Consider the following 27,555-nt stretch of genomic DNA (forward strand, 5'->3'; position numbering starts at 1 on the left):
TGTTACCATGTTGCCCCATGCCTTCAGACAGAGAGACTCCACGTTCTGCACGTCACTCTCCAAGAATCATGTTCACCTTCGGCGTTCTTACCCACTGCTGTCTGGAGAGGGGCCAGGCCGTGGGAGGCCCAGCGGCAGAAAGTCAGCTACCTGTTACAGGCCTCGGTTTGCTCATGGAGTCACTGTCCTGGAGTAAACACAACGTAAGAGGCACATATGTGTTGGCTGCGTTCCACACCATGTCTGCTGTTTGTCATTGACTGCAGCTCCTCAGGCTCCCCAGTGGTTACTGCTCTCAGAGGAGCTGGTATGTCCGTACACTAAACCCATGCAATCCTCTACATGCCAGAGGGATGGTTTCTTCTTGTCAGTAAAGGTCAGGGGGCTTCATGTTCTAAACCCTACAGCGCACAAGAGGGGAACATTAAAGCTGTGTCTACTACAAACTGAAATCACTGTCAAAGGCAGAAATTTCATAAAGCAAGTTGGGAAGATCAATGTACTGGAATCTGTGGGACTAAACTCTAATTTCAAGTATAAACTTGAAGTTTTATTACATATTGTTTCATTAAGTTGGTAAAATTAAATTAGTCCTGGTGATTTAATTTCAGCCAACTGATTTAGATAGGTCAACGTCAACTGAAGAGAAAAACTAAAAAGGCATTTTTCTGCCATCTAGTGACGATGAATGTACAACACAATTCAACTCACACCAAACAGTTGAAACACGCAGAAGCAAAAACACTGGAAGCATATGTTATTAATAACTTTTTATACTTAAAAATATGAACATGTAGGAGCAATTACAACCCATGATGAAAATGTAAAAATCATTCAGATCTAAAACAAAATGTGACTGTGGCCAGCGTGAGAGCCTAATTTAAAAAAAAATACACATTTCACATACAGGCCACATGAGAATAATGCTCAAAGTAACAGGAATAAATTTCTGTACAACATCCATCGCCGATAATGTCCAATAATTCTTATTTTTAACTTTTCCCTAACCACATCATTAGTCACTTAATCTCAGTGCAGAAAACTGTGGCTCTACAGGCAGGGAAACCGCAAAGTCGAATGGATTTCTCATGCTGAGGTGGACGAGCATGTCTTTAATATTTCACATATCAAAGCGGGGAGGTGCTCAGATGAGATCACTCGAGTTCCTTGAACCGTGCAAACATGGCTTTCCGCACTGCTTGTTTGTAGGTGGCGTGGTCCCAAGCAGCGGTCTCCTTCTTTTTCCTCTGCTGAAAAAAAGAAGTGCAAGGATAAGTTGAATTAAAAAAAAAGGAGAAGCGACGTGAAGTTTATTTATTAAAAAAAAAGGCTCTACACCTACCGGGACGGGTTCAGATCCTAAACCAGGCCTCTCGCTGACTTTATTCATCTCCCTAAAACAAAAGGAAATTATTAATTAGTATCTGGAGTAAGAGTGCCATTTAGTTTCCAGTCTTTCTTATGTCAGTAACAGTGAGTTCAGCACACCTACCTTGAGCTTCCAGCCCAGTTGCTGTGGTGCTGGTGCTGCTGCTGCTGATGGTGTTTTTTTCTTTTCGGTTCTGGTGATCTGACGGTTTCTTTGGCACTCAACTGTGGAAGACACATCCTACATTTAGCAACGGACCACATGGAAGTCCTCAGCATATCTACAACAGCCTAATATTGTTTGCTTACTTGTTTTTCCTGGTTTTCTAGTGCCTCCAACTCCTTCTTTGATCTCTTGATCTTAAGATGGATCTCCATATTTTGCTGTCGAGACAACACATCAAGTATTAAAGGGCTATTTTTACATGATGACTATAAACTAGTGTTCATACAGAGGAGGAGAGGTAGTACTTTGTGCAGGTCAGAAAGCTGCTGGTGGCGGAGCAGAGCGTCCTTGTTGGGGAACTGTCTCCTACAGAGCAGGCAGGCCATCTTCTTCCAGTCCGTCAGTTTGTCCTCTTTGTCTTCAGACTGGCCGCGGCCGCCTTGACTCCCTTTAGCTGCATCCTCCTTATCCTCCTCCACTTCTTCATCACTTCCAGCTGCATAGTCCGACGCCAGCAGACCCAGGGAACCCATTGGACGCTGAGAAAAACACCAGACACGTGTTGATTTCATAACTTCCTCATTTGTTTAAATGGCCCACACAGGAGTGCATACAAAGTGAGTGATGTGTGGTCAAAGGCTCAGTGACATCCAGAGGGACTATGAAGTGTGTAAACAGGTCTTCACTGGAGGATTCATACCTTTGACTTTTCATCTTTCTTAGGGGGAGCGAGGGGCTTTTTAAATAGATCATCTCCGCCGGATATCTGAGGTGTAGACAAGTAACAGTTACAAAATATTTCAAAAAAATAATTAAAAGACCGCACAAATGTATATTTCCTATATCTACACTAATGGTAAAACTATAACACACACAAATGTCCAGAGTGGGTCACTCACCTTTCTTTCAAAGATAGCAAAACCACAATCAGCTGTCTTTGACTGCCTCCTATCATCGTCCATTCCAGTCCTCAGCAGCGGTGATGGGGCACGGACACTGTCTTTTTGCCGATTTTGGATCTTTGCCCATCTCTCCATATCTTTCATGATCTGCAAACAGCAACAAACCACTTTACAACCTGCCCTTTAACATGTTCATGTCCCATTTGGTACACAGGTATAACTGAAGTGCTACCTTGACAGCAGCAAGACTTCTTGGCTTGTCCTCTTTGTCCTTTTTAGCAGCGTCGTCATCATCTTTCTTCTCAGGAGTTCCTGCAGAAGTGGGGACTGAATCTGAAGCAGACATCTCAACTCCTTCTGAATCCGACAACTCTGATGGTTTCTTCATTTCCAGAGGAGCATCTGCTGCTGGGTTTGCAAGAATGGCCTGGTCTTCAGCAGTCATGGCCGCAGGCTGGGTCTCAGCTGGGGTTCCCCCTGGAACTGGGACGTACGTTTTTGACACTGCATCCCAGTACATGTACTCCTGGGTTTGAGCATTGTAAAAATACTATACACACACAAAAGAACGGAGAAAAGAGAGAAATGACAAAAACAATGATTAAAGAGAAGAGGTTGACTTTTTAGTGCACAGGAAATCCTTCAAAACACATTTTCTATCATTATCATATAGTGATGAACTATTTTTTGGGTATTTGCTAATCTTCTACTAAGAGACAACACACACAGATGGAATAAAATATTTTTAGTACTATTGTCACCACAGCATTGTGGGGTGCTCTTGGTTTTTATCTTGATTGTGAGATGACACCACAACTGTTTTTAACAGCTTTATATCAACTAATGTAAGACAATATGATTTTCAAACATCTTCAAACATTCAATAAACGTGCAGGAAAACATCAAATAAGAGGAAATCGCACCCTAGAGTTGGGATCATAGTACAGCGTTGTCTCAGGATCGTAGTAGAAGCCTGATGTAGCATCATACAAGTAGTTGGCCGTGTCTGGAACCTCAGAGCCTGGACAGATTACGACCGGTACAACAGGTATAGACAAAAAAGCAACTTAGTTATTCAGGGAACGAAAAGTTGATCGGACAATGTGGATTTAAATGCTTTGTTTGTTTCTTACCAGAGGGCTGAGATCCATCTGCAGCAGCACTCATCACACCAGCAGATTCTGTGGGCACGTGAGCTCCACCAGTATGAAGCGAAGGATCCACAGTTTGGGGCTCACAGTAGCCAACTCCCTAAGAGGAGAGGAAAATATACATCCAGATAAATGCCTAGTTTTCAGACAAAATATCTGACATCTTTGCATTTTGATTCACAATTTACCTGATTTATGCTGGGATCTGAAGACAGATTAGTGCCGATTAACATATCACCTGGTGACAGAAAATGTGAGACAGCTTGAGATGATTCCATGATGCTTAATGATAAAAGTTTGTTAATAATAAATAGAGCATGGACAGAAATACAGTATACAAGAGTGTGTTTGATGAAGTCTCACCGTGGATTCCAACTGGGGGAGCAGTAGGAGGCGGCTGTAGAGGATGCAAGTACTGTGGAGGTGGCGGGAATGGCAGCTGCTGGAATGCCACAGTAAAATTAAAAAAAACATCTGGTCAAGCTGAGAGCTCTGAGCAGTCTCTTCTTATCAGTAATATTGAATATAAAGACCACAACTTACCCCCATCATGCCGGGCTCAGGTGCAAAGCCAAGGATGGAACTGTTTGGTTTATCAAAATCTTTTCTAAAACTGAAGCAGACAGAAAATAATCAGGAAGGAATGAGACTGGATTTCTTGACTAGACATGGTGCGAGGACACTTAATTTAACGTTGGTGACTTACTTTTGGTTCTTCAGGGGTTTTGCCACCTCAGCATAAACTCGGACTCCATCAATGTAAAGGGGTCTGGGTTTAGTGAGGAGCTCAACCAGACGTGTCACTTGCTACAAAAGAAGACACTTTGATAAGTGAAAGAAAATCATCGTGCAACACTGCAGAAAGAGGGTTCTCATATACTTTTAGAATATGAAATTATAAACAACAGCAAACTGGGTTATGAGTTATTGTTATATACCTCATGGGAGTCCATGTCAACAAAGCAGAAGCACTTTGCTCCAGGTGGCTTGGCCTTCACTAGTCGGACATTTCTCTCATCCAGATAAGCAAAGGGATCCAAGGCTTTCAGGATAGTCTCTACTGTTGTGGTGGGCTTCACATTCTTTATAATCATAGCTGTAGAGTGACAAAGGGGAAAAAAACTGTTACGTCAACTCAGTTATGAATTACAATAAAGCATAACCGTCCATGGACTGTTACAAAACGCAGAAAACGTACTTTTACTGTCTTTAAACACTGACTCAGGCCGAGAGCCGTGTGGAGGAGGGCCGCGGTTGCCCAAAGACTCTGCCTGCAGCTCCATCTCTTGCTGTCGGAGCTGCTGGTCAACCTGCTGCTGCCAGGCCTCGGGGGTCAGGTCAGAGTTGCGCTGCCACAGGTTGTGGGACATTGGATCCATAGGACCTTTGGGTTTGGTCCCATTTAGGTTAGTGTCCGAATCTTCTGAAGGTTCATCTGGTCTGGGTAACTGGGGCTCCTGGTGTTGGGGTAGTTTTTGATCTGATTCCTAATTTGCGAAGACAGGAAGGAGGGAACATTCAATTACTTTTAAAACTATGGTGGTGTCAGCAATATGGTAACGGTATGGTACTCCAAGATTCTGAACGAGTGGCTGGGCCCTTGTGTTCGAGGAATCGCCTTTATTGCGCGTTCAGATGTGCTTGTTCAGAAAGAATGGCTAATCTCAGAGTGACATGTGTTTGCTATGTTGTAGTAAAATAAGGCTTTGGAAATAATGCTACATTAACTAAGAGAGCTAATATAATATAGTTCATTTTGTTTTCATAGTGCCCCAACAATTATTTAAATACTGGCTTATATTTGGGAATTTATGGTAAACTAATGAAAAAAAAAAAACATTGATTTATTATTTCTCTCACTTTACTCACATGGACAACTCTTTCACGCTCGTCTGGCTGAATGAATTTCATGGCAGCCGTTCTAGTGCCAACCTTTAGGGACCCCTGAAAGAAGAACAAAAAAATTCAAATTAGCATAAAACGACACTGGTGACTCATACCTAAAATTCTATCAATGACATGCACTGTGGCAGGTTTAGTCCTCCTCCTCACTGCTGAGGATAAAATGGACCAACACTTATGATGGTGTGCAAAACCTAGCTCCAGGACCATGCTTCACACAGCCCAATCGTCCCCTTACTACATTTGATTGTTTTGTGGGCTGCAGCTAAGGATAATTTTCATTATCTGTTGACTATTCTGTCAATAAATCCTTTAATCCATACAATGTCAGAAATCCCTAAATAAACCATCACTTTTTTCTATAACCCATGGTTCTCCTCAAATTGCTTGTGTTGTCCAACCAAAAAAAAACATAGATCTGCCGTTCACTGCCACACAAGACAAAGAAAATCAACAAACCCCCACAACTGAAAACAATTTGAGCTACAGAATATTTGCCATAGTTTCGTTAAAATTAAGAAAACAACTGATCATTCATTAAAAATAATTGCTTTTCTCAGTTACAAATACTCCCGACTCTTGTCAAAGAAATACTCATAACCACAGAAAAATATACAAAGGGAACAGAACTTCAAAGTGCAAATGAGATCCACACTCAGCAGGTAAGGTGAACAACCAAACACCATTGCAACACTAGACTGCATTTGTATAGAAGCTGTTTCAAAAAGGAAGCTCACAGCACAAACATGTACTGTTCAGATTGTTACAGAGTGTTTATCAGCCATAGTTACAAGTCAAGTTGAAAGACCATCTCATTTGTACAAAATGAAATTAACCATCAAAACCATACAATATGCTATCTTAGTACCCACGAATTTGAAAAAAACTAAACAAATCTAAAGCCATCTCCTACATCTCATGATAGGGTAAGTGCAGCGATCTGGTCAGTGCTGAAGACTTTGTTCATTGTCCCAAGATGAGAACTTTAGTCATAAATTTCCTAGAGAAATCCAAAGGAAGTGGAAATCCCAGTGGGCAGAATTCACTGACAATTTCAAGAGAACACCATCAAGAGGACGGGCATTCTGGGACAAGTCACAGATGACTGAAAACAACTTGAACAAGCAAAATGTTTGTTCAGGCTTCAAGACAACAAGACTGAACATCTGAATCAACACTAGACATTTTATGAAGCTGAAATTGTCAATATAAAGAAAAGCAAACCAAGTATTGGAAAATCGACCTCATGATGGCACTAGATGGAAAGTCGGTAACCACATTTCAAAAGCCCCAGATGTCTGTATCGCAAAGTATCCATCATCTGTAGAGAAATCTCTCTGCACCACCAAAGTCAGCCTCATGGTGGTGTGAGAAGAAAAATCAGGGGTAAATATCAATCCATCAAGTAGATGAAGTAATAATTTACAGGTTAAATTACCTTTTTTATCCAGCTGGTGCCTCTTTAAGAAAAGAAAAATCTAAATCTGTGGGCACAATAAGATTCCTGTGCAAACTTTTCTGGCAATGTGTTTGATAGTGGAATAATTCAGCTTGAAACCAACTTGATAGACCTACTGCCATTGGCATCCAATAAGTCACACTGGTAACATATCTAACAGTCCTCAGAAGCAATAATAAAAAAATCTTAATTTTCAAAGAAACTGCTATAACCTAAAATAATTCTACATTTCTTCTGAAAAGTAAACAAACAAACTACTGACTGTATATTAACCATTAAATCATAATAAGAGAGTTTTCATTAATAAGGCTACATCAAGACCGACTGTAGCCCTACATGAAAAAACACAGTCCCCTCGTTCATTTGAATGAGGTCAGGCCAGCGACACAGTGGGGATGCCACTGTAGAGATTCAGCAACAAAAAACAGTTTTCCAGCAAAAAGGTTGCACCTGGCTAAACTTTTGTCAGAAAGCATTGAGCCATTCTCTGCCAAGGCACTACAGCAGCAAAACAAAACATCCCTGGTACATAGCTGTGGAAGACAATCCCCTGTTCACGTAATGAACGTTGTGACATATGATAAACTAACTGCCACTGTGATAAAATTCCAGGGTTGTAAAAGTCAGTGACAGAGTTTGTACACCGCTGCTCACGGATTCAATATCTGATACACCTCTTTACTCAAACTACAATCCTGGAACAATACCACTGCGGGTCTGTTTTAGTTCTGAAGGCATGCCAAGGAATTGGTAAGAAAAGTGCTCATGTCTGAAGTTGCTTCTTCAACAACAGACACGTAACGGATGGGAGCACAAAGCAATGACAAAATAAAACTTGAGACACAAAGATTAATAAGTCGGAACCATTTCTGCGATCGTCTTTGTTACAAAGACGAAATTACAACACAAGAAATGTTGGCTGAGTACAGTACCTTCATTGTCATAATCATCGTTAAATATTCCTTAAATGTTAAAACCTCATTAGTTTTATTATTAGTCTTCCTCAACATTTTCTGGTTTAACTAATTCCAGGCAGTTTGTGGCTGATTCTGGGGTTAGAACTAGTAAACAACGGGAAGGAAACTTGCCCTGGAAAATGTGATATAAATATATATATATAACTTGCTTAACAAGTAACCTGGAGTACTATCATAGCTTTGTAAGTAATTTTAATAATACTTTAAATACTAAGACTCACTGTTGAGGTTTAAGACATTAGTACCTAAAAATGTCAAAAGGTGACACCTTAATATCCTAATGTTAGTGAACCACAAATAATAGCAACCCGAGTTCCCAGGTTCTCCCCCTCCCCCATCTACAAAATGCCCTCTCAACCCCTCGAAATCCTGATGGGAGAGACGGCCTTCGTAGAGTGACGAGGATGGGCCACCTTGTTGGACTCCATGAAGTGGACTGCATCCTCGAGGTTTAAAAACTCCACATAGGCCGTATCGTAGCTGTAACCTGGGGACAGCATTTGAAATACAGATGGGTTTTTGTTAGTCAATGCCAGTAATGACAGCCACCCACTAAAACATTCAAGCCACCAGTTCGTGAATACATCGAGAACAGTGTGAGCGAATTTTTATCCCTCAAGTGATACACGTACCTTTTCAGGGAAAAACACATTTTGTTTAGGCTTTTTCTCTAACCAGGCTTCAGATGACTGAAGTCATATCAGACCTTGCCATGAAAGGCCCTGAGGCAAGCCTTAACAGACAGATATTCCAGACCAGTGGCAGTGAACGACTGCTTGGTGTGCACCAATGAGCCCATTCAGTAATTACATTTTTTTTTATATCAAATTTGTGATTGTGTTTTGATTAATGCAAAATTAAAAAGACTTTAAGACATAATCTTCACAAAAAGGCTTGGCATCATATAAAACCACATTTACAGCCATACATTGAGGAAAACTTTCACTAATCCAGATGTTTGGATCAGCAGGATGAACAAAGCCCTAACAAGATTCGTTTCAGGTTTGTTGACTTGATCTTTTTTCAAATTAAGAAATAAGATAAACTGTCCTGAAGGACACATTGAATGAGTCACTTGTCCCAGACCTTTTGTGACTGCCACTATCCGACGCTCCTAATGTTGGATCCTTGGTAACTCCTTTACTTACAACTGACAATGACCCAACACCTTCTGACTTGAAAAGGAAGCTATAACAGAGACCCCCACCCCCTTCTTTATGAGCGAGTTCACACAAACCAGCAACAACAGCAACCATGATCGTAAAAAAGAAAGAATGCGGAGCTTCAAATGTCGTTAAGAGCGGAATGTCGAGGAACACGTTAGCGATCGAATGACACAAACAGTTCCAAAAAGAAACTTCATTCTTACCCGGCACCACATTTTTGATTTTCATCCCCTGCATTGGAACACCATCACGGATCGCGAAGGCCCCAAGAATCTGCAAAAACACAAAATATTGAACTGAGTGAATGGAGTGTGCCATGGCTGTCTATGAAAACTACCAAGACAGTCTGGTAATTAACACAAAGCGGGTTTTCTCTTTGATAATTACCTGCTCCATTGTGGCAGTCTTTGGAATACCAATTACAGATATTGTATTGGAAACTTTGTCCTTCACGGATGCACTCCTGTAATCCTGATCCTTCACAGACATTTAGATCAAAATGATGGTTACAAAACATCAATTATAAGAAAAAGCAAATATGACTAAACAAATACTAGCAAGGGAGAATGCGTCTTACCTGAGAGACAGATTCACTAAACTTTGTAGGTGCAATTGGTTTAGACTCGTTGATGAGTTTCTCTGGTGGTGGAAGCTCCTCACATTTGAAATCAAAAGGTCTCCCGGACCCTGTTCTGTAATCAATATCCCTGTAGTCTTGATCTCTGGCCTGTACAGTGCTGCTGCTTTGGAAATCATGTGCCAGTCCCATCTCAGCCCTGGCAGGACCTTGATTTTCCTTCAACCCTTTAAAAGAATCATTTGGCTGCTGGCTCTCATGTGTGGGCAGATTCTTGTCTTGATGGTAAGGGGGTCTTTCATCCCGATGTGATTTATCCCGACTGCGATTTGACTCCCTTTCTCCATGCCAATGCTTACTTTCCTTTTCTCTACCAAGAGGGCCAGGAAACAGACTTATTCCTGGAGGTTGACTGTCTTGTGGACCTTTCCTGCCAATTGGTGGTAGGTCAACAGCAGGAAAGTGGTCACCACGAGGAAAGCCAAGATCTTTCCTCGGGAATTCAACAGATGGTCGATCCCTTTCCTGAAACTGTTGTGAATCCCTAACAGTAGCATCTCTGCCAAAACCTACAGGGAAGCTGGGTTCAGGTAAATCTCCCCTACCTTTACCCGGGGCTACGAAAGGTTTTTTGTCACTCTGGCGACTCTTCCATTCTTCCGCAAGAGTCATCTCTTCACCACTCCGATAATCCATGAGGGGACTGTCACTAGACTCTTGATAGCCTCTCTCTCTTAGTGATTCTTTCCCACCCAAAAACTGTGATCTTTGAGGGCCAGACATGTCTGAAGGCATATCTGACCTCGCCCTGTCCACTGGGGGGGCATCATTGTTTCCAAATCTTATGGGTGATCGATCTCTACCTCTAAATTCAGATGACGGTGCAGGACGATTTCTGAAATCCATATCAGAATCAAATCCACCTCTTGAATTTAAAGGTGGCCCTTCTCTTCTGTCAGAGTCCATCATTCTCCTTTCACGTGGAGGTAAGTCCATATCAAAACGATCTCTGTCACCAGGGCCTACTGGGGGCCGGTCACGCATGTCCCTAAATCCATCATTTCGCTCTGATCGGTCCATAGGAAACCCTCTTCTTGCATCTACATTGGGATTATTGAAATGTGGCATGTTGTAATGAAACGACTCTCTGTCTCTCATGTCCATAAATTTACTGTTAGGATCCCGTGGTGGCATTCCCCTTCCTTCCATGTCTGTTGAGTTCCTGCCTGGTCCCGGTAGCCCTGAGGAGTTTATCAGTTTTTCTCTGATGGAACCTTCAAAATGCCTTCTGAGGTTGAAATCTGGTTCATCTTCAGCTCTGAAGAAATCCCTGTTAGGTTCTCTACCTCGCATATCACGTGGATCCACATCACGGCCCCTCATTGGTGGTGCATCCATCCTCCTCATGTCCATAGATGGTAGATCAAGAGGTCTTGGGCCCATATGACCCATGGGACCCATATTCATCCCATCTCTACCTCTAAAATCAGGCATGGGACGATCTCTGCCCCCAAACGTTTCTCCACGATGATCTCCACTGGAACACATATTAATATGTTAGGCTACTGATTAGTTTGGCATGCACATAACAGAAAATAATTCTTAAAACAAAATAATACAGAGGGTAAACTGTTCCCATCGCCATATAGAGTGGTATACACATACATACACATGGTCAGACTGTTGTACACTGTAGGTATACAGAAAGGGGCAGTATGGTGACAAACTGAAATTTGTCTCACATGACATTTTGCCATAAACCCCAAAAAAAGGAGACACTAAATGCAGAAACGTGAGAATTTATAAGCTACAGAGGTGTAGTTAAAGAAAGACAGTGTAAGTCAATGATATCTCTAGATTAATGAGCCAAAGTGTGCACTCACCAGCTCACTAAGCCAATTAACATTAATATAACAATATGTCACATTGTGTTAATTAGTTTGGAGCTAGCTGAGTAAACATTAAATAAATCAGTCAACCAATGAGCAAGTCTACCAAGAGACTAGAGCACTAATGTGTTACAACAGGGCTGGATGACATGGCCAAAAACCAAATCAGGATAAAATTGTTCATGTCTGTTGATATCATTGAGGTTAAGGAGTGGTTTCTGCTCCTGAGTGAAGGTTGGTGGTTTTAAACTGTTCTTTATGAGCAGAGAATGACAAACACTCGATCTACAACAAAACATTTCAGAAATCTGAGGTGAATCAATTATGCGACATACCTCCTCAATGCCTGTGCCTGCACAATGAATAAGCATTATATTGCTATATACTAGAGTTTTAATATTTTGCCATTAATGAAATTTACATTATACATTAAACATATAAATAAATGGTTTAAGAAGGGAACACAAAATGAGGCATTCCACAAAATGCTGACCTGGCTATAGCAATCATATACAGACCAACATATGAGAGGATAGCACATTTGAACCATGTTCCTCACCCCTAGCGAACAGCACAGGCATAGACAACATGCTCTCCTGACTGAAGAGATCATATTTCATTCTTACTCAATTGGAGTGTGTAATAATAATAATAATAATCCATTGCCAGTGACTAAATGATGTCTGTTTACCGAAAGGGCGGTCCTCCCCGTGGTCCTTGCCTGGGCCCTGGTCCATCCCACATGGCTGCAGTCTCAATCCTATCTGGAAACAAAATTTAAAAAGATAAAAGATCATTTTATTAAGGTTAATACAATCACCATTTTGACCATATTCAATACAGGACATCCGCTGGGAGAAGGGCGTTGAATGAACGACCCTAAACAAGCGTTAGAAGACGTCCTTGTGTGCATTGCCACATAAAACTGATTTGAATATTTCATTTCATATTAGAAACGTGGGCTGAGTGACGCTGGACGAGGTGATGGCTAAAGCTGCATAAGTCGTTCATTGACCATCACTAGGCCTGAAGAATCTACGCCACAACAAAAATAAATAACTGTGCTATTTAGATCGCGTGCACAAACACAAGCAAACCACTTCAAATAAGCAGAGGTATTATAGCGGTGATTCTGTGCTGGTTTTAATGATCGACCTGAATCGGATCATTGTAACAAACGACACCATTCAGAGGATGACCGTGTCGGGAGCTAGCGCCTCTTAGCTAACAGCGTTAAAAGCCGGTGGATGTACGCAGTCTCAAAACTGAGCCATTAGAATACAACAATATAATTAGTATATTTCACCGCATGTTGTATTTTTTGGGACGTTACTTACTTGTTTATCGAGCTCAGTATCAAATGTTCTAGTGTTTTTCAGGAGTAGGTCGTCGATAGATCCAACAAACCGATGAAAAATGGAGACGATCTTCTTCTTCTTCTTCTTCTTCTACTTCTTCGCGGGCTGCTGCAGTGGAGACGAACCTTCTTCTTCCTCTGCATCGCGCGGTGCTGTCGGGCCGACTGCTGCCACCCAGCGGCCATAAAACCACTGCCATAGCCAGGATTAAAGGGATAGTTTACCCCAAAAAATGGAAATTCCCTCATTATCCACTCATCACTGCCGAAGGAGGGGTGGGAGAGGTGTTAGAGTCCACAAAACACTTTTGGAGATCAGAGGTAAACAGCGTTGCAGTCAAATTCAATGGAATGGAAGTTAATGGTGACCACCTCTTAAAATGTATAAAAACAACAAAAAAAGTCTCCATACTGCTCCTGTGGTGTCATCCAAGTGTCAGGGAGCCCCGACATTCAAATTCAACTCGAAACGGTGTCATTTACACTATGTTTTTAGCCTAAATCTCCTCTGTTATCCTTCTTCAATTGTATTGGATTTGGCTGCAACGCTGTTTACCCCTGAAACCCCAAAAGTGTTTTGTGGACTCAAACACATCCATCGGACCTCACCCCTCCGCTCCTGCAATGTTACCCCATTTAAAATTGTAATAATAATTATAATAATAACATTACGATGATAATTTGACATTCATCAAACCCCTATCAATTTGATACTTTAATGCTTATTGTTAAAAGGCAGACACATCACCATTTTCAAACAATGAGGGAATTCTGAATTAAAACGTTGGTTTGACTTACCTAAAAACCTCACATTGAAGCATCTGTGACCAACAGAAACAATATAACTGTTGAAAATATGGAAACACTCAGCGAGGGACAACTTGAGTTTCAGCAACATTAGTATTGCTCATTTTATTCATTCACAAGCATTGCAGCAACCTGTTAGCTCAGCTAAATGTTGTTGTATGTAAATAAAAAAATACACATGTATACATTGCAAATATACATAGCGGTATATGGACTCAGCTATAAACTCTGAACTTACTAATTACAAAGGACAACACAATAACAGCTAAAACGCCACTTCACATAGGATGCTCTAAACCTAGTTTTCTGTGTTTTAAATGAAGTGGACAGAACACAAGTATCAGTACAACAGCGTAAGACTAAACAGAGGAGCAAAGGAAAACGGCTAAAACATTTCAAAGAAGTCGGTAAGCATTTCTAAACAAGTTGTTTCTTTTGAAACATTTCAGCAACATTACTGCAACAAATATTAAGGCACTTTAACTTAAAAATATACTTTCTTGCTGCCTTAAAATTCTAAGTTGTCTAGTTGAAGATAAACCAAAAAGATTTCTAGTTAAGATGTTGAGCAGAAGCCACAAATTGTTTCATAGTATTTCACCATAAAAACATTTCAGGGATCGTCCTCATACAAGTATCATACAAGCATCATACAATTTTGAAGTTTTCAGGATAACTAAAATCACTTTATTTCCATTTTTAAATCAACACAACAAATTGTTCTATGATTCATTCAACGAATATATGACAGATTTCCTGTTATATTTTTGAGGCATGATTTCTAAAGAGTCAACTCAAATATATTTTAGCATGAAAGTTTCTTGTAAATTAATTTTATTTCTTGAAATAAACCTTGATTTGATCAATTCACTAAATCTTTCAACTAAAAACTTTAAGTCACAAGACTTGAACTCAGGATTCTAAGTTCTGCGGCTGAAAACTAGCAGTTTGTTTTAACAGACAAATTACATCTATATACAATGAGCTGATGACTAAAGATGAAGATTCCACTACATAACACTGAGATTCTACAGTTCTTAAGGAGAAAGGAAACAACAGAAGAGCTACTTTGCAACTAGCTTTAAAGGGACTTGTACATAAAATAACAAGGGAGCATGGAGAACACTATTCAATAGATCAGTACAGAAGGCAAAGAAGATGGGATGCATGGGTTTGTGAAATAATTCAGCAAACTGGGGACAGTCAAACATCATAGACATGGTATCATCGTAGGCCAAACTGATTGGCTGTACTGCACATGTGCTTGTTGTTTAGCAAGGGTCCTCTTCATTTATTTAACTAATCTGCCTTCCTCTGTGGCAGCATTTGAGGGACGTCGCCGTTGCACCGCGTCTGCTCGTCCTGTCTGGCTGCACTGGGCTGGGTGATGGTGGCAGTCTGTGTGTCGGGAGCCTTTTCGCTAAGAGCGGCCTTTAAGCTGGTAGCGAGGCTGTTGCCCACCGGAAGAGCGGGAGCAGCGCCGCTGGGGGCGTTGGGATCAGCTGCAGCCCCCTCAGCGAGACCAGAGGCCCCAGATTCCCCCTGCTCAGAAGCTCGGAGCCTCTTCATGAGGGTGGTCACTCTGACAGCTTTCTGTGAATATTAATATAAATGACCAAGGTTAGTTCAAATTAAATTACAACATACAGCAAACTTTACTAATCTATTCTTACAGTGAAATGTGACCAACACAGAAACAAAACAAGTGAACGCTCCCAGAAAGACAGCTGGATTCAAGGTGTTTGACATTTTAGTAAAATACTAAACTGTACGGACATTGATTGCTTTGATAACTGGTTATATTCTCGAGGGTGAGTACCCAGTTTGTCTCTCAGGAGCGTACCATTTTTCAGATTTTTTGGGAAAATAAAACAAGGGAGCAGTACACTCATAGCACACAAACAATATTAATTAAACGTTGTAAATGGTTTAAAACAGTAATTAACTAGAATCAGAGTGTTTGCAGGGACATATGAATATGTTTTTGACAATTTGTGAGAAGAGGATTGTGTCAGAGGGAAGAACCACGAGATAATTGCTCGTGTGTATATTAATATTCATTCAGTCAAAATTGTGGTTATCTTGTATCATCAGAGTATAGAATATTTCAAAAAGACACAATACAGTGCAATACAGTCCTGAAACTTGGACCATGATCATGTAGAGAACATCATCATTTAGTTTTATACACCTTTCAAATAATGAGCAAACATTGTATTGATATGTAAGCTTTATGAGTAGTTATACCTTCCACTTAGCTTTAGCAAAGTTCTTTTCTATTTGTGCACAAACACCGTCCTTAATGTTCTTATCTGAGGCAGCGTTTCCAGAAATCCTAAGAGAAGGAACAAGAGAACATTATTTCCGACAGTTAATAAGGGTTGTGCTGCCTGCACAACAAGCTTCATAACTCTAGCTGTGTTAGTTGGACCATTTATATTTGATAAACTTAATTATTATTATAATTTTACCATTCATGGGCAATAGCTTCCTGTGCAGTCAATCGCTGATCTTGGTCCACTTCCATCAAGGACGCCACTAAGGTCTTGGCTGTTAAACAAAGACAAGATCTTTATTACATTATCTGGGACATTTGTGATATCTTTACATCCATACACGTTATATACAATTGATTGATTTTCTTCACCAGAATCTGAGATGTCATCCCAGTATGGGGAATCAAATTCATAGTCCCCGGACAAGATCTTTATGAAAAGGTTCTTATCGCGATTGTCAGAGTCGTCTTCTTCAGCGTCGTCATAGAAAGGAGGGTTTCCAGACAAACTATTGAGTCAGCAAAATAAGAACAGAATAACACACGGCATGTTTTGTTAATAACACATGAATAAACATCAGATAATAATATTTGTGTGATCAAATGAATGGGCACTTACAGTATGTACATGATGACACCGATGGCCCAACAGTCCACAGGTCTCCCGTACCTCTGCCTCCCAACCACCTCAGGAGCTGAGAGCAGAAACAAGCTTAAGGTTTCCTGATCATAAGCTGAAGATCTAGACTATCACTGTAGGATTTGTTCCTACTGTGTCCTAACAAATCAACTTATCTAAAAAATATTTGAAATCACGCTACGTTCAGGTGTTATGCTCCTTACCAAGATATTCCGGAGTCCCACACGGGTCCTTGATGAGTCCATTTTCCAGTTTTGCCAACTGAAAGTCACTGATAACAATTTTGGAGTGCTTCAAACGATTAAAGTACACCAGGTTCTCCAACTGCATGAGCAAACAAATAAAGGTGCGGGCTATAAAATCGAAAGGCATGTGATCCGCATGATTTTGTATTTGCAAAAGGGCAGTTTTTGGTGAAATGCTGCTGGTTTGCACTAGGTGTCAGCGTTGTAACATACCTTCAGATTTCTGTGGACAATTTTCTGAGAGTGCAGGTAAGCTACAGCTTCCAACACCTGCCTCATAACATTGCTGGTGTCCCTCTCGGAGTAGTAGCCTTGATCTAAGATCCAGTCAAAGACCTCTCTGCCCGTGGCGCTGAACACACGGGACGACCGAATTAAAACACATGTATATTGTCGAGGATAGAAATGCATAACAGTTATACATGTTGAATAAAATGACCAGTTTGAGACACCAGTCTTCTCTCTTGTTGCTTGCATAATACTCACAGTTCCAGAAAAAGGAAGTACTCTTTCTTAGTTTCAAACGTGTCAACCAGCTGGAGGATGTTGTGATGTTTTACCCTTTAAAAAGCAGATAAAGGGGAAATGGAATAAAAGGAGGACATAATGAATGGATGGAACGAGTTGTACAAAGCAGCCACACACCCTCCACATGAGACATTTGGGGACAGAGAAGCAAAAACTTCTAATAAAAACCAAACATTTCTTTGTTGATTGGGTCTAATCACTTGTGTTATTACAAATCATCACAATGTGGATCTAAACAAATATTTAAAATGTCACAATATTATGTAATTTCAAGATTAATAATCATCACTGCCTCAAATAACTTTAAATAACTTCATGATTCATTCATTTTTATCAAATATGTTGGTTATTATTATTGTTATCATCAACATAATGAAGGTGTTGTATTCATTGCTAGTGGTTCTACAAATTAAATTGAAAGCATGAAGAATTTCCAAGACATACCTTGATGTGGTTCTTTCAAAAGGTAAGGCTAAAGGTACTCTATACTTTTGTTATTATTAAAAAAGAGAAAACAAAAAAGTAATTTCATACTTTCTGATTTCCTCAGCCCCAAACCATTTTGTTACACAGTCGGGATTTTCCAGCTGCAAATTTGGAGTCCTGATTGTATTTATATGTATTTAAAATAAACTACAGCTCCTTTAATAAACTACAGTGTTGCCTAGTTTTACGACACAGAGGATCTCTGTAGCACAGAGGAGTAACTAGAGCTGTACTGTGTCTACTACTGTGGTCTTACTGTTGTAATGTACAAAGCCGAAATCTCATGATGTTGGTTTTTGAGCTTAAGAACGAATTTTGCTGATGAATTGAGATTAAACCTTCAAGCTCCAGGAGTGTTCCTCCAACATGAAAGACCCATGATGAGGAGATTAACACTTCACTCACATCTTCAAGATCATTATCTCATTCTTGGCCGCCTTCCTCACTTTCCTTCCGTCCTTCTTGTGGAACTTTTTACAGGTGTACATCTTCAAGGTGTTCCTATCCTTGGCCCGGAAAATCTCACAAAACTCCTCCCTGTGAAAGAGGCAGAGGACGGGAACATGCATCACACTCTTCGACCAATTTTCTCACGAGCATTAATGTGCTTATTATAAAAAAAACAACATCAAAACAACAGATGTACTCACGATTTAACAATTTGTCCGAGGTCATATTTGTCGTTCACCTCTGAGGGATTGTTGTAATCCTTCTTCTCCCCAAGTGTCAGACAACCAAATGGCATGGCAGCTCCTGCCCTATAGGAATGTCCTGCCACAACACAACCTGTCAACAATATACAACATGTTACATTTGCCCAAACGGACCAATCTCTCCAAAAAAGGGTCTGAATCCAAGCAGCATCTGGATCTGTGTTCTGAATAATAAACAACAGCAATACATTTTTGAGTGTATGTGCAGAGAAACGCAATTTAGTTTCCCAGTATGTTTTACAGATATGGCTGTAACATTAAAAAACTTGAAACATAAAACAATGTTACTGTGAATGTATTTCTGTAGACGTTGCTTTCATGAAATGTTTCATTAATGACAATAACAAAAATAACACTTAAAACATAATAAATGCCGTTAATCAATTTTCAACGCACGATTATTTCTTTACCCAAAATCTTTTTCGGTTATACGTCTGAAAACATGTAAGTACAACTGAGCTATTTCATTCAAATTAGCACGAGAGCAACACAATGTAAGATTGAGATTTTTTACATTAACATAATTTTGTTCAGTGAGCTCAGTCAGAGTGTCGGGCTTGTTTCTCTCCACTCTGCAGTGAGTCAGCTCTGTGCTGCTGCGGCAGCAGGAGCAGCATTATTCATCATCCATCTGCATTTTACAGTAAAGAATATTCAGATGGACTTGACCCCGTTACTGCAGCGGTAACGTTTTTTGTCTCTCTCTCTCTCTTTTGGTATGTTTTGAAAAACTCTTCAAAGTTGAAAAAAGCTATTATCTCGCCTGGAGGAAAAGATGTAGAAGAGTTTGTGTTTTAATTTCTGCAAGCAGGTCGGTAAAAGATGAAGCTGGAACTAAAAGCTGTTATAATTCATTCACATGCAAAGAGCTGCAGGTCTATAGATCACATTCAAATCATAGAAAGATGCTGATGGTGTGGATATGGAAAGGTTTGATAATGGAATCAGCAACCATAGCAACAACTGTGACAACAAACAACTTGTGAACAATTATATGAATTACAGTATACCCGATACACAGACACACGCACGCACGCACGCACACACACACACACACACACACACACACACACACACACACACACACACACACACACATATTACTTGCTATATCCAAGTATATCATAAGACATCATAAGAAGTATATTAGTATATTATAAGATAAAGTACAATTTAGAGATAGTAAAACTTTATTCACAAAAATCATATAAAAATCAAAATTTTCTGACGGATTGCCAACGATGGGCTGTACAGTCAGAACATGTTAAAGGGACATTGTGCTGCAAAGAGTATACTAGAAGTGTAAATAAAGTTTATTTAATATGGCACCTTTCACAGAGCGAAGACACAAAGTGCTTCACAAAAGTATAATTGTTGAAATTAAACAATAAAGGAACCACATCATAAAACATAAACACACATTTGAAAAACTAGACAGCAGAAAACTAGACAAAGGCCTGTTTGATGATTGAGTTTTTAGTTGTTTTTTAAAGGGGTCGTAAGAGACCACAGATCGTTTATCAATAGAAAGAGGCGCATTGAGCCATGACTTCAAACGCACGATTATTTTGAAGTAATGGCTATGACACTGTGGAACGTTGATAGCAGATCATCATACCGCCCAACCCTGAATGGCCTAAATCCTCAAACTTGACCAGTCACCCTGCTGCGCAACGCAACACAACAGACAATACATAACCTCAGCTGCTAGATACATCAGTGCAGACACTTCTCACAGTCTTTTAACACATTTCCGAGCCATTTTCACAGCCTGGCTACAAAATCCTGCGGATTTTTGTCACCATGCAAACCGGAGATAATGGACACAGGGTGATCTAACACTGGGTAATTTGTTATATCATGTTTGTCTCGGCAGCAAGCGTCTTGGTGTTGCTTTAACCTGACAAGTTTCAAGCAGCTACCTGCAACACTAGTGCTTTTTGCAATCAGCTGCACTGAAAATTCATGCTTACATAACTACATAGAACTTTAAATTGGGGTAACTTGAATCACTTCAGCTGTGCTAAAGATTACTACACAAGTCCATCATAGCAGCTGATGTTTCTTACTGGTGACATGTGAGGCTTGTATGGAAAACAGACTCAGGTTTTTTTGGCAGGCGCCTCAGTAAAAATGGCAGCCAGCACAGAAGAGTGGGAGTAGAGAAATTCTGAGGGAGGTGATGTCTGGAGTCTTCAGTCAAGACCCTGTCAGAGGAAGAGATTTCTCCCAGATAAGAGCACTAAGTAAAATCTGTAAAACAGCGAAGAATGTTATAAATATCAAACACTAAAATATGAAGAACGTGGTCGATGAACGTGCTTTCTTTCTGTTTATGATTTTGAAATAGCATGTAAATCAAAAGAGGGCTAAAGACAGCCGGCTGCATGCTACTGTCCACAAAGGGACTCATTACTCCGTGATCCAGTCTCCACAGATCTGTGTAGCTGATAGGAAGAAATATTACATTATGTAAATAAGTTGGTTTATTCATTAATATAAAGAGTGTGTTTCCACTGATGTTCCCTCGTTTTTAGCCTCTTTATTGACGCTGATTTCATGGATCTTATCTGCACTTACTGCACTGAGAAGATCCATCATCATATGGCGTCATAATAATCTGATTAGTAATTTCCCTCATAAAGTTCACATCCTTTTGTAAAAACAAAGGTTTTACAGTTCGGATTAAGCTGAGCAAAGATATGTTAATAACAACTACGACATTGCAAATTGACAGTGTTTCTAACTCCCTGTTACTTTATGTAGTAAAGCACCGGCTACTCTGTATTTGTTTTCTTGTGAAAGTGCATCTTGAAGCCAACTTAATTTGACCAAAGGGATCAAGCCTCTTCTATTCAAACAGCACTTTAATGTTTGAGTCCATCCTCGAAGATGACGGTTCTACTCAGGGCTGTGTTTTATTCCGGAAGAATGCACAAGTAAAATGCTTCCTCTGGCCTTGTGAAACGAGACGGAGAATGTTGTTAAGTAAACAACCGCAGATCCCGTCTCTCACGGCAGCTCTCCAGCCTGAACATTTACATATGGAACTTCACCGTTTTCCTGATCAGAAACAAAGCATATACAATAGCATGAACTTTCTTTGTCTTAAAGGGGAGGACTGTGAGTTAACAAATAGTCTGGAGTATACGATGAGCTAAATCACATCCCCTGCATGAATCCTGCGGGGGAAAAAACACCGGGGCTCACCATTACTGCTTTTTGGCTCTGACCTGGATTCATGCAACCGCACACATCCCTCAATCCATCATTCAGAACCAGCACAGAGAGGATGGACACAAGGGAACTAACAGACTTTTCCTTACTTGCTTTTGGGCTTGTCTACATATTTTCAGGTGTATTCAAACAGATTCATCATCAGATTAATGGATTTCTGAAATTGAACAAAATGGGGCTGAGCACTAAAGCACATACTTGATCTACCTTCGATTAGTAAAATGTTTGGCTGTTTATCAAGTTTTTTTAAATCTCTGCTGATAAAGAAGATTTTTAAAAATCCAAACCTTCACTCAGGAGCAAAAATCGGTATTCAATTTAAAAAGCAATGACAATGTGACATTTATCGTGATAATTATTGCTATCGACTGACCTTAACGTTTTTATTTTTATATTATTGTTGGCCACAGCCCTAGAAAAATAATATTCTGTCTTATAGAAATCTGTGGGACACTTTGGTGGCCACAGCTTCTGATATGAAATAACCGCATCGCCAACAGCAGCCTTACAAAGACAAACAGTCCTGTTCATGCTGAGCAGAGTGAAGGGTCGAGGCTGATGGGAGACCGTTTAATGCGATTATTTAACCTCCTAATGAATCAAAGATCCCTGAACCTCACAGTGCGCCGACCACTGAACAGTAAGCGTGACAAGTGAGACAGAATTTTCAGTGCGCTTGTTTTTCCCCTTTTCAAGGTAGTCTCAGAGATAAAAGGCTGATTCCCTTCACCACAAGAAGAAAAAGATAGGAGGCACTTGACTATTGCTGAATCAGACTTCTTTTATCTCCGTCTTTTGAAATATCTGAATGAAGAGTTCTTCTTTAATGGGAATGTAAATGCGGTTTCAAAATCAGACAGCCTCCGAGAAAACTTAACTGTGGACAGAGGGAGTGCTGCTGCATTTGACCAACACATTTCAAATCTGTGTCCATTTAATTTTCTAGCAGCACAAAGTAGGTAAAGATAAAAGCTTTTTCATTTAGATTCTTCTGTAAGCGCATGATTTCTTCAAATTTAATGAAAAAAGGGAAAACTAATGAAGGGAAAAAGGTTTCTGTTATTCTGAGAGCAAGAAAAGATCTGCACTCTGGACACGACCACAGGGACCAGGGTTCAAATCAGTTATTGAAGGTACCTGAAGGTTTGTTTATGGGAGTTACTTCATACAGATCCAAACAGGGCCAATGTTACCCTGTGGAAATATCAGAAACTTCTGCAAATAAGGGAAACAATGATTTCCTGATATTAAATAATTGCCAGAAAATGTGTTTGCGGGACATTATGATGTAACAGTGAACTCATCACCCGAGCTTGCAAATTCTTGAGCTATACGGCCGTGAATGTGTTTTGTGAGGTCACGGTGAACTTGACCTTTGACTGCCATTTGTAGAAACATTCAATCTGACCCAGATTGAATGTTTGTACTAAATAATAATAAATCTAAATATTCCTCGGATGCACAGATGTGCATACATATGAAGGGACAGATGGATACAATTTTTTTTAAATAAATAACGCAGATGAAGGCATAACAAGAGAGAAAAAAAATACAAGTCAAAACAACAACCTAAGAAGATTAGATATATTATATATCTTGTGTCGGACATTGTTCCCGCTGTTGCAGAGGAGAAATGTTTGCATCCATATCCAGAATAGAGCACATACCTCCATCAAGGCCAAACAATTCTGTACATATGTCAAACTCTTACAATAGAAAAATAAAATGTAGAAAATGCGGGGGTTTGCTAATCTGCACCACATTTTTAAAACTATTGACTCCATTAAAATGTCTGATATTACATCAATATTTATCCATTATTTGCTGAGAAATTGAGGTAATTGTTTTGGTTTTTTAAAATGCTCAATCATATTTATTGGGTTCTATATGTGTAATCCTGCCGACAAACAGCAAAGTTAGTTTTCTTAATTATTTTACTACTAAGGTTTGTGTGCTGTATTTTTTATGCACTGCATAATGGGGCTCATGTCTGATCATTTATTTTATTTTTTTATGTTGCTATTTTGGAGCCCAGCTTTGTTGGTCAGAGCCACATCAGACGGTGGCAGCAGGCCAGAGAGCCGTGGATCCGGCCACAGTGGAGTCTCTTCAAAGGAGAAGGCTTGGAGAGGGCAGATGGTGCCGACGATGTTTGAGCCAAATTTTGAAACCCTGTAATGCTTCATTTAACATCTTAATGTTACTGCTGTTATAGTTGTGAACAGAACGACCACTTTTTACACTTCCTTCAATTAGAATTTAACGAAGCAAAAGAAACGTGTCTGTTTTTCCCACTCATCCAGAGAGGAGGAGACAATTCTGATGAGTATGAATCGCTCGGCGTTTTTTGTCCTTGGCTCTGTTGTGCACTGAGTCGACCATTCATCTCTTCTCCAGGCGTCACTGGCTCATCTGACCAGTTTCTTCTGATGTTGTTTTGTTGCCATGGTTACCAAGTTCTACAGCATGCACCATGGTACTGTCTGTACAGAATAGCTCTCCGCACACTCGTCGACACCACTGCCAAAGACCACTGCCGCTCCGTGTGACCTGAACTCCATTTGCTGATCTCGAATTTTTAAAGAGTTTACAAAACAGAAGCCATGCACCAGAGGATGAATCAAACGAATCATGATAAATAAACAATGTGTCCCTGAAAAGAGAAAATAAGGGGTAAGTCGTGTGATAGCACAACAGGGACACTAAAAAACACTTCTTGCCTTTCCCCCTAATTTTATTCATGTTCATTGCATTTTAATTTAAAGATTTACTATAACTATTTATTGTTATTATTTATATTACAGGATGCTACTGTATGATCTATACAGTTACTATAAAGAGACAACAGCAAGAGCAGGCTAGAATACATCATTTTAGGGTTGGGGTCCTAATGTCCGCTGATCCAAAACAACTAGACAGACGACACTGCACTTTCTGGAGTCCTCACACCCACCAAGTCTGACGTCAATGAGCGGTTGTTGAGAAAACTGAAGGACACACAGAGGGACAGCGATTTTTCTGTGCCTAATATCATCACCAGTCCCAACAGCTGTAGTTTTTAACAAATAGGGTGTTTACCCCCCATTTGAAGTCGATCGAATGACGAGAACATCAATGAAATTGAGACAATGGAAGGAGAATTATTATTATTATTTTACCACCTTTATCTGAAAACAGCGAGTCCCACTTATCTTATAACAACTGACTTAAATAACACACTTGAATGCCCCATGAAACACTTCACGCCACAGGTAACACATTCAATACAGTGTAAAAGCCTGTTTATTTAAATAAACGCTTTGCTCTTCCAATAAGTATTTTGAACTTAAAGGTTTTAAGGGAACAAAACATCTAGGGATAGGGCGGAGAAACAGAAATGTACAGCTGTTAAAAAATAAACTAAATAAAGGATGGTGTGAGGCAGTATTTTTGAAAAGCACTGATTCATGCAGCAGCGTACTGCATATCAGGGGTTCAATGATTTTTCATTCTAAAGTTTAGGATTAGTTTAATTTCTAAATATCAGCCAATTTGTAAATAAGCCATAAATCTATCTGATTGTATAAAGGCTCTAACATGTTTTCTTCTCCAACACAAGACCCCTTTAGCTTGCACCACCACATAGGTTATTGTTTTCTGGGTCAAATCAATAGGCTTTGCAGCAGTGGCTCCCAAACTTTTTGTGCACAGTTCTCGTGCATGATATGAGGCTGCTCATGCAAATCAATTTGTAGCACAGCTGAACTCAAATCTACACTGCTGTTTCTCACGAGGAGGTCCACACACCTGGGAGGCTCTGGCGGACAGGCACCCTGTCATCCCGATGGGCTGTGTGAAGTGCAGGTTTGAGCGTCAGGGATTTAGTGGGTATTGCGATCACAAGCTCGTTGGGTGTGAAAGGATGACAGAGGATGACAGGGAGGGAGGCAGGGACACCGCAAGACTGTGAGACTGTGAACTCGAGAAGTGCTGCAGTCTGAGTGCAACAAGCTGAGCTTATGTAAACCTGAAGCGCAGCTTTTACGAGTCTTTATGAACGATAAGTATTAAAGCTTGACTGAGCTCCTCACAATGAGCTGACGGGGTAGAACAGAGAAACCCGGCAGCTCCACAGCAGTTTGACAGTTTAGATGGGCGGCACAGTTTTTGCGCATCACTGCTGCTTGGACTGATGTTGCAGATGAACGCATGGAAACTATCCTGCAGGTTTTCTCACATCAGCATATCAGGAAATCACAACTGATTGTCGCTAAAAAAAAATTACTAAAAAGTTGAAGCACCAAACTGTGTGTCCACAGCACGACAGGTGGTCAGAGAGGACAGTCCTCAACATCCATCACTTCTCGCGTTTTCAAACGGCCAGTGCCAAAGATTACGCAAACTGCGCTCACCTACCTTGAATGAAGTAGAGGGGGAAATGATCAATAATCCGAATCCTCCTGGTCTTGTTCTCCGGGTGAATTCTCCTGGTGCCGATTGGTTGACTTTTCTTCTCTTTGGAGGATTCCACGGATTCTGCAGCCAGTGCGCAATCAGAGAGCTTCCAGATCCTCGAGCATTTCCAACAAGTCAGCTTGTTCACGGGAGTATTACGTGAACGTGTGATGGTAACAGCGGGCTATGATACAGGGAGGAGGGGAGGTGTGCGCGCGTGTGTACCACTATGATGTGTGTTCGAGTGAGTGAGTGTGAGTGTGTGTGTGCGCGCATCAGTGCAGCAAATGTTTGAATAAGACTGTTATCATTTCCAGGACTTTTTTAAACAGTGATGCTCACGCTGTTCAGCTGGAGGCTGCACGTCAGCTCTCCTGCAATAAAAGAAAACCTCCGGGTCAAAAGATTCAAAATGTTCTTTTTCATAAAGTCCCTCCGGAAGTTGGTGCCAGTCAATCAACAAGACCCAGGGGCGGAGCTAGGCTCTCAGCATGGAGGGGGCCCTTCTGATAAAGACATTTAAAAATTCACAACTACAAAATATCTAATACCTATCTTATCCCATTCTAGCCTATGCTAACCTCTCCGGTGTCACTTATTGAGTCGACGAATGGTTTAACCCACCACCCCACCCACCCCCATGCAGCAACAGTCAGGTGAACTGTCTCAGGCTATTTCAAAACTCATTTCTATTAATATGTAAGTATAGTTTTATTACTAAAATGTAAAAAAAAAATCTTCTATCCATAACATGTGAAAATGCACATCAAGTGACAATTCAAATAAACTGGGCCTGTTCATGCCGGTGTTAATGGGAAGCAGATTTTGGATTTGAGTTTACCGACAGTCTGCCTTTAGCACATGCACAGCACAGCCGGAGGTTCTCTGCAAAGACGTGTTCACAACAGCATCAAATCCTTCACATTATTCAGGCAAGAGGTGGCCGGGTGCAGCAGGCAGAGGCAGGAAGTGACGTATTAACTCCGCTGCTGAGATCACATGGTTTTATTGAAACCACACTCTTATCACTACAAACTCTTATCACTACAAACTCTGACATCTTTGTTTTGTCTTTTATGTGCATGGATCCCCTGCTGTGTGAATTTCTACACATTTTATACCAGGAGGCCAGGCGGAGAAAGTGCGCAGAAAGTGCGGAGCCTCTCCCTTGGACATTTCCGTTCACCCATGCACCTCCTCCGGAGAAAACACGGAGCATCTGAGGAGTTCAGTGCATGTCTGAAAGCAGCTTTAGTTAGAGTGAGGCAGGATGCTA

General features: G+C 40.5%; 2 protein-coding genes across 4 annotated transcripts; both read right to left on the minus strand.

The window, feature by feature from the left end:
• Positions 1-757: 757 nt before the first annotated feature.
• LOC118104859 (RNA-binding protein 6) lies at positions 758-13,041 on the minus strand. Of its 3 annotated transcripts, none has more exons than XM_035152118.2 (23): positions 12,895-13,041; positions 12,249-12,321; positions 9,669-11,205; positions 9,479-9,568; positions 9,295-9,364; positions 8,339-8,412; positions 5,457-5,531; positions 4,786-5,074; positions 4,526-4,683; positions 4,294-4,394; positions 4,131-4,200; positions 3,951-4,026; positions 3,776-3,825; positions 3,570-3,687; positions 3,360-3,457; positions 2,669-2,986; positions 2,434-2,583; positions 2,235-2,300; positions 1,840-2,073; positions 1,678-1,752; positions 1,493-1,593; positions 1,343-1,394; positions 758-1,250 (listed from the first exon to the last, which is right to left on the minus strand). In XM_035152118.2, exons 2-23 carry the CDS (start codon positions 12,299-12,301, stop codon positions 1,155-1,157), a joined length of 3,951 nt encoding a protein of 1,316 aa, XP_035008009.2. In that variant the 5' UTR covers positions 12,302-12,321; positions 12,895-13,041; the 3' UTR covers positions 758-1,154. The 3 variants fall into 3 exon arrangements, with proteins under 3 accessions (XP_035008009.2, XP_035008011.2, XP_035008008.2); XM_035152120.2 differs by having other exon boundaries at positions 758-1,247; positions 3,951-4,029; XM_035152117.2 differs by having other exon boundaries at positions 3,951-4,029.
• Positions 13,042-13,795: 754 nt separating this feature from the next.
• On the minus strand, positions 13,796-26,668 carry camkva (CaM kinase-like vesicle-associated a). Its single transcript, XM_035149224.2, has 11 exons — positions 26,241-26,668; positions 18,546-18,681; positions 18,301-18,432; positions 17,368-17,442; positions 17,095-17,233; positions 16,840-16,960; positions 16,616-16,691; positions 16,369-16,505; positions 16,193-16,271; positions 15,969-16,056; positions 13,796-15,314 (listed from the first exon to the last, which is right to left on the minus strand). The coding sequence occupies exons 2-11, from the start codon at positions 18,638-18,640 to the stop codon at positions 15,021-15,023; spliced, it is 1,236 nt and encodes a 411-aa protein (XP_035005115.1). The 5' UTR covers positions 18,641-18,681; positions 26,241-26,668; the 3' UTR covers positions 13,796-15,020.
• Between the last annotated feature and the right edge of the window lie 887 nt (positions 26,669-27,555).

The sequence above is a fragment of the Hippoglossus stenolepis genome, chromosome 3 (genome assembly GCF_022539355.2).
Source record: "Hippoglossus stenolepis isolate QCI-W04-F060 chromosome 3, HSTE1.2, whole genome shotgun sequence".
NCBI classification, from domain to species: Eukaryota; Metazoa; Chordata; class Actinopteri; order Pleuronectiformes; family Pleuronectidae; genus Hippoglossus; species Hippoglossus stenolepis.

Excerpts from the sequence above, each read along its gene's own strand:
- LOC118104859 (XM_035152117.2), bottom strand. The coding sequence starts at position 12,301 with ATGTGGGATGGACCAGGGCCCAGGCAAGGACCACGGGGAGGACCGCCC. Across the intron at positions 5,075-5,456 it reads AGCGTGAAAGAGTTGTCCAT|GAATCAGATCAAAAACTACC; the intron begins GTGAGTAAAGTG and ends TTCGCAAATTAG. Across the intron at positions 1,395-1,492 it reads AACTGGGCTGGAAGCTCAAG|GGAGATGAATAAAGTCAGCG; the intron begins GTAGGTGTGCTG and ends CTTTTGTTTTAG.
- camkva (XM_035149224.2), bottom strand. The coding sequence starts at position 18,640 with ATGCCATTTGGTTGTCTGACACTTGGGGAGAAGAAGGATTACAACAAT. Across the intron at positions 16,506-16,615 it reads GGTGTCATCATGTACATACT|TTTGTCTGGAAACCCTCCTT; the intron begins GTAAGTGCCCAT and ends CTGACTCAATAG. Across the intron at positions 15,315-15,968 it reads TTGCTAAAGCTAAGTGGAAG|AAAGCTGTCAGAGTGACCAC; the intron begins GTATAACTACTC and ends TAATATTCACAG.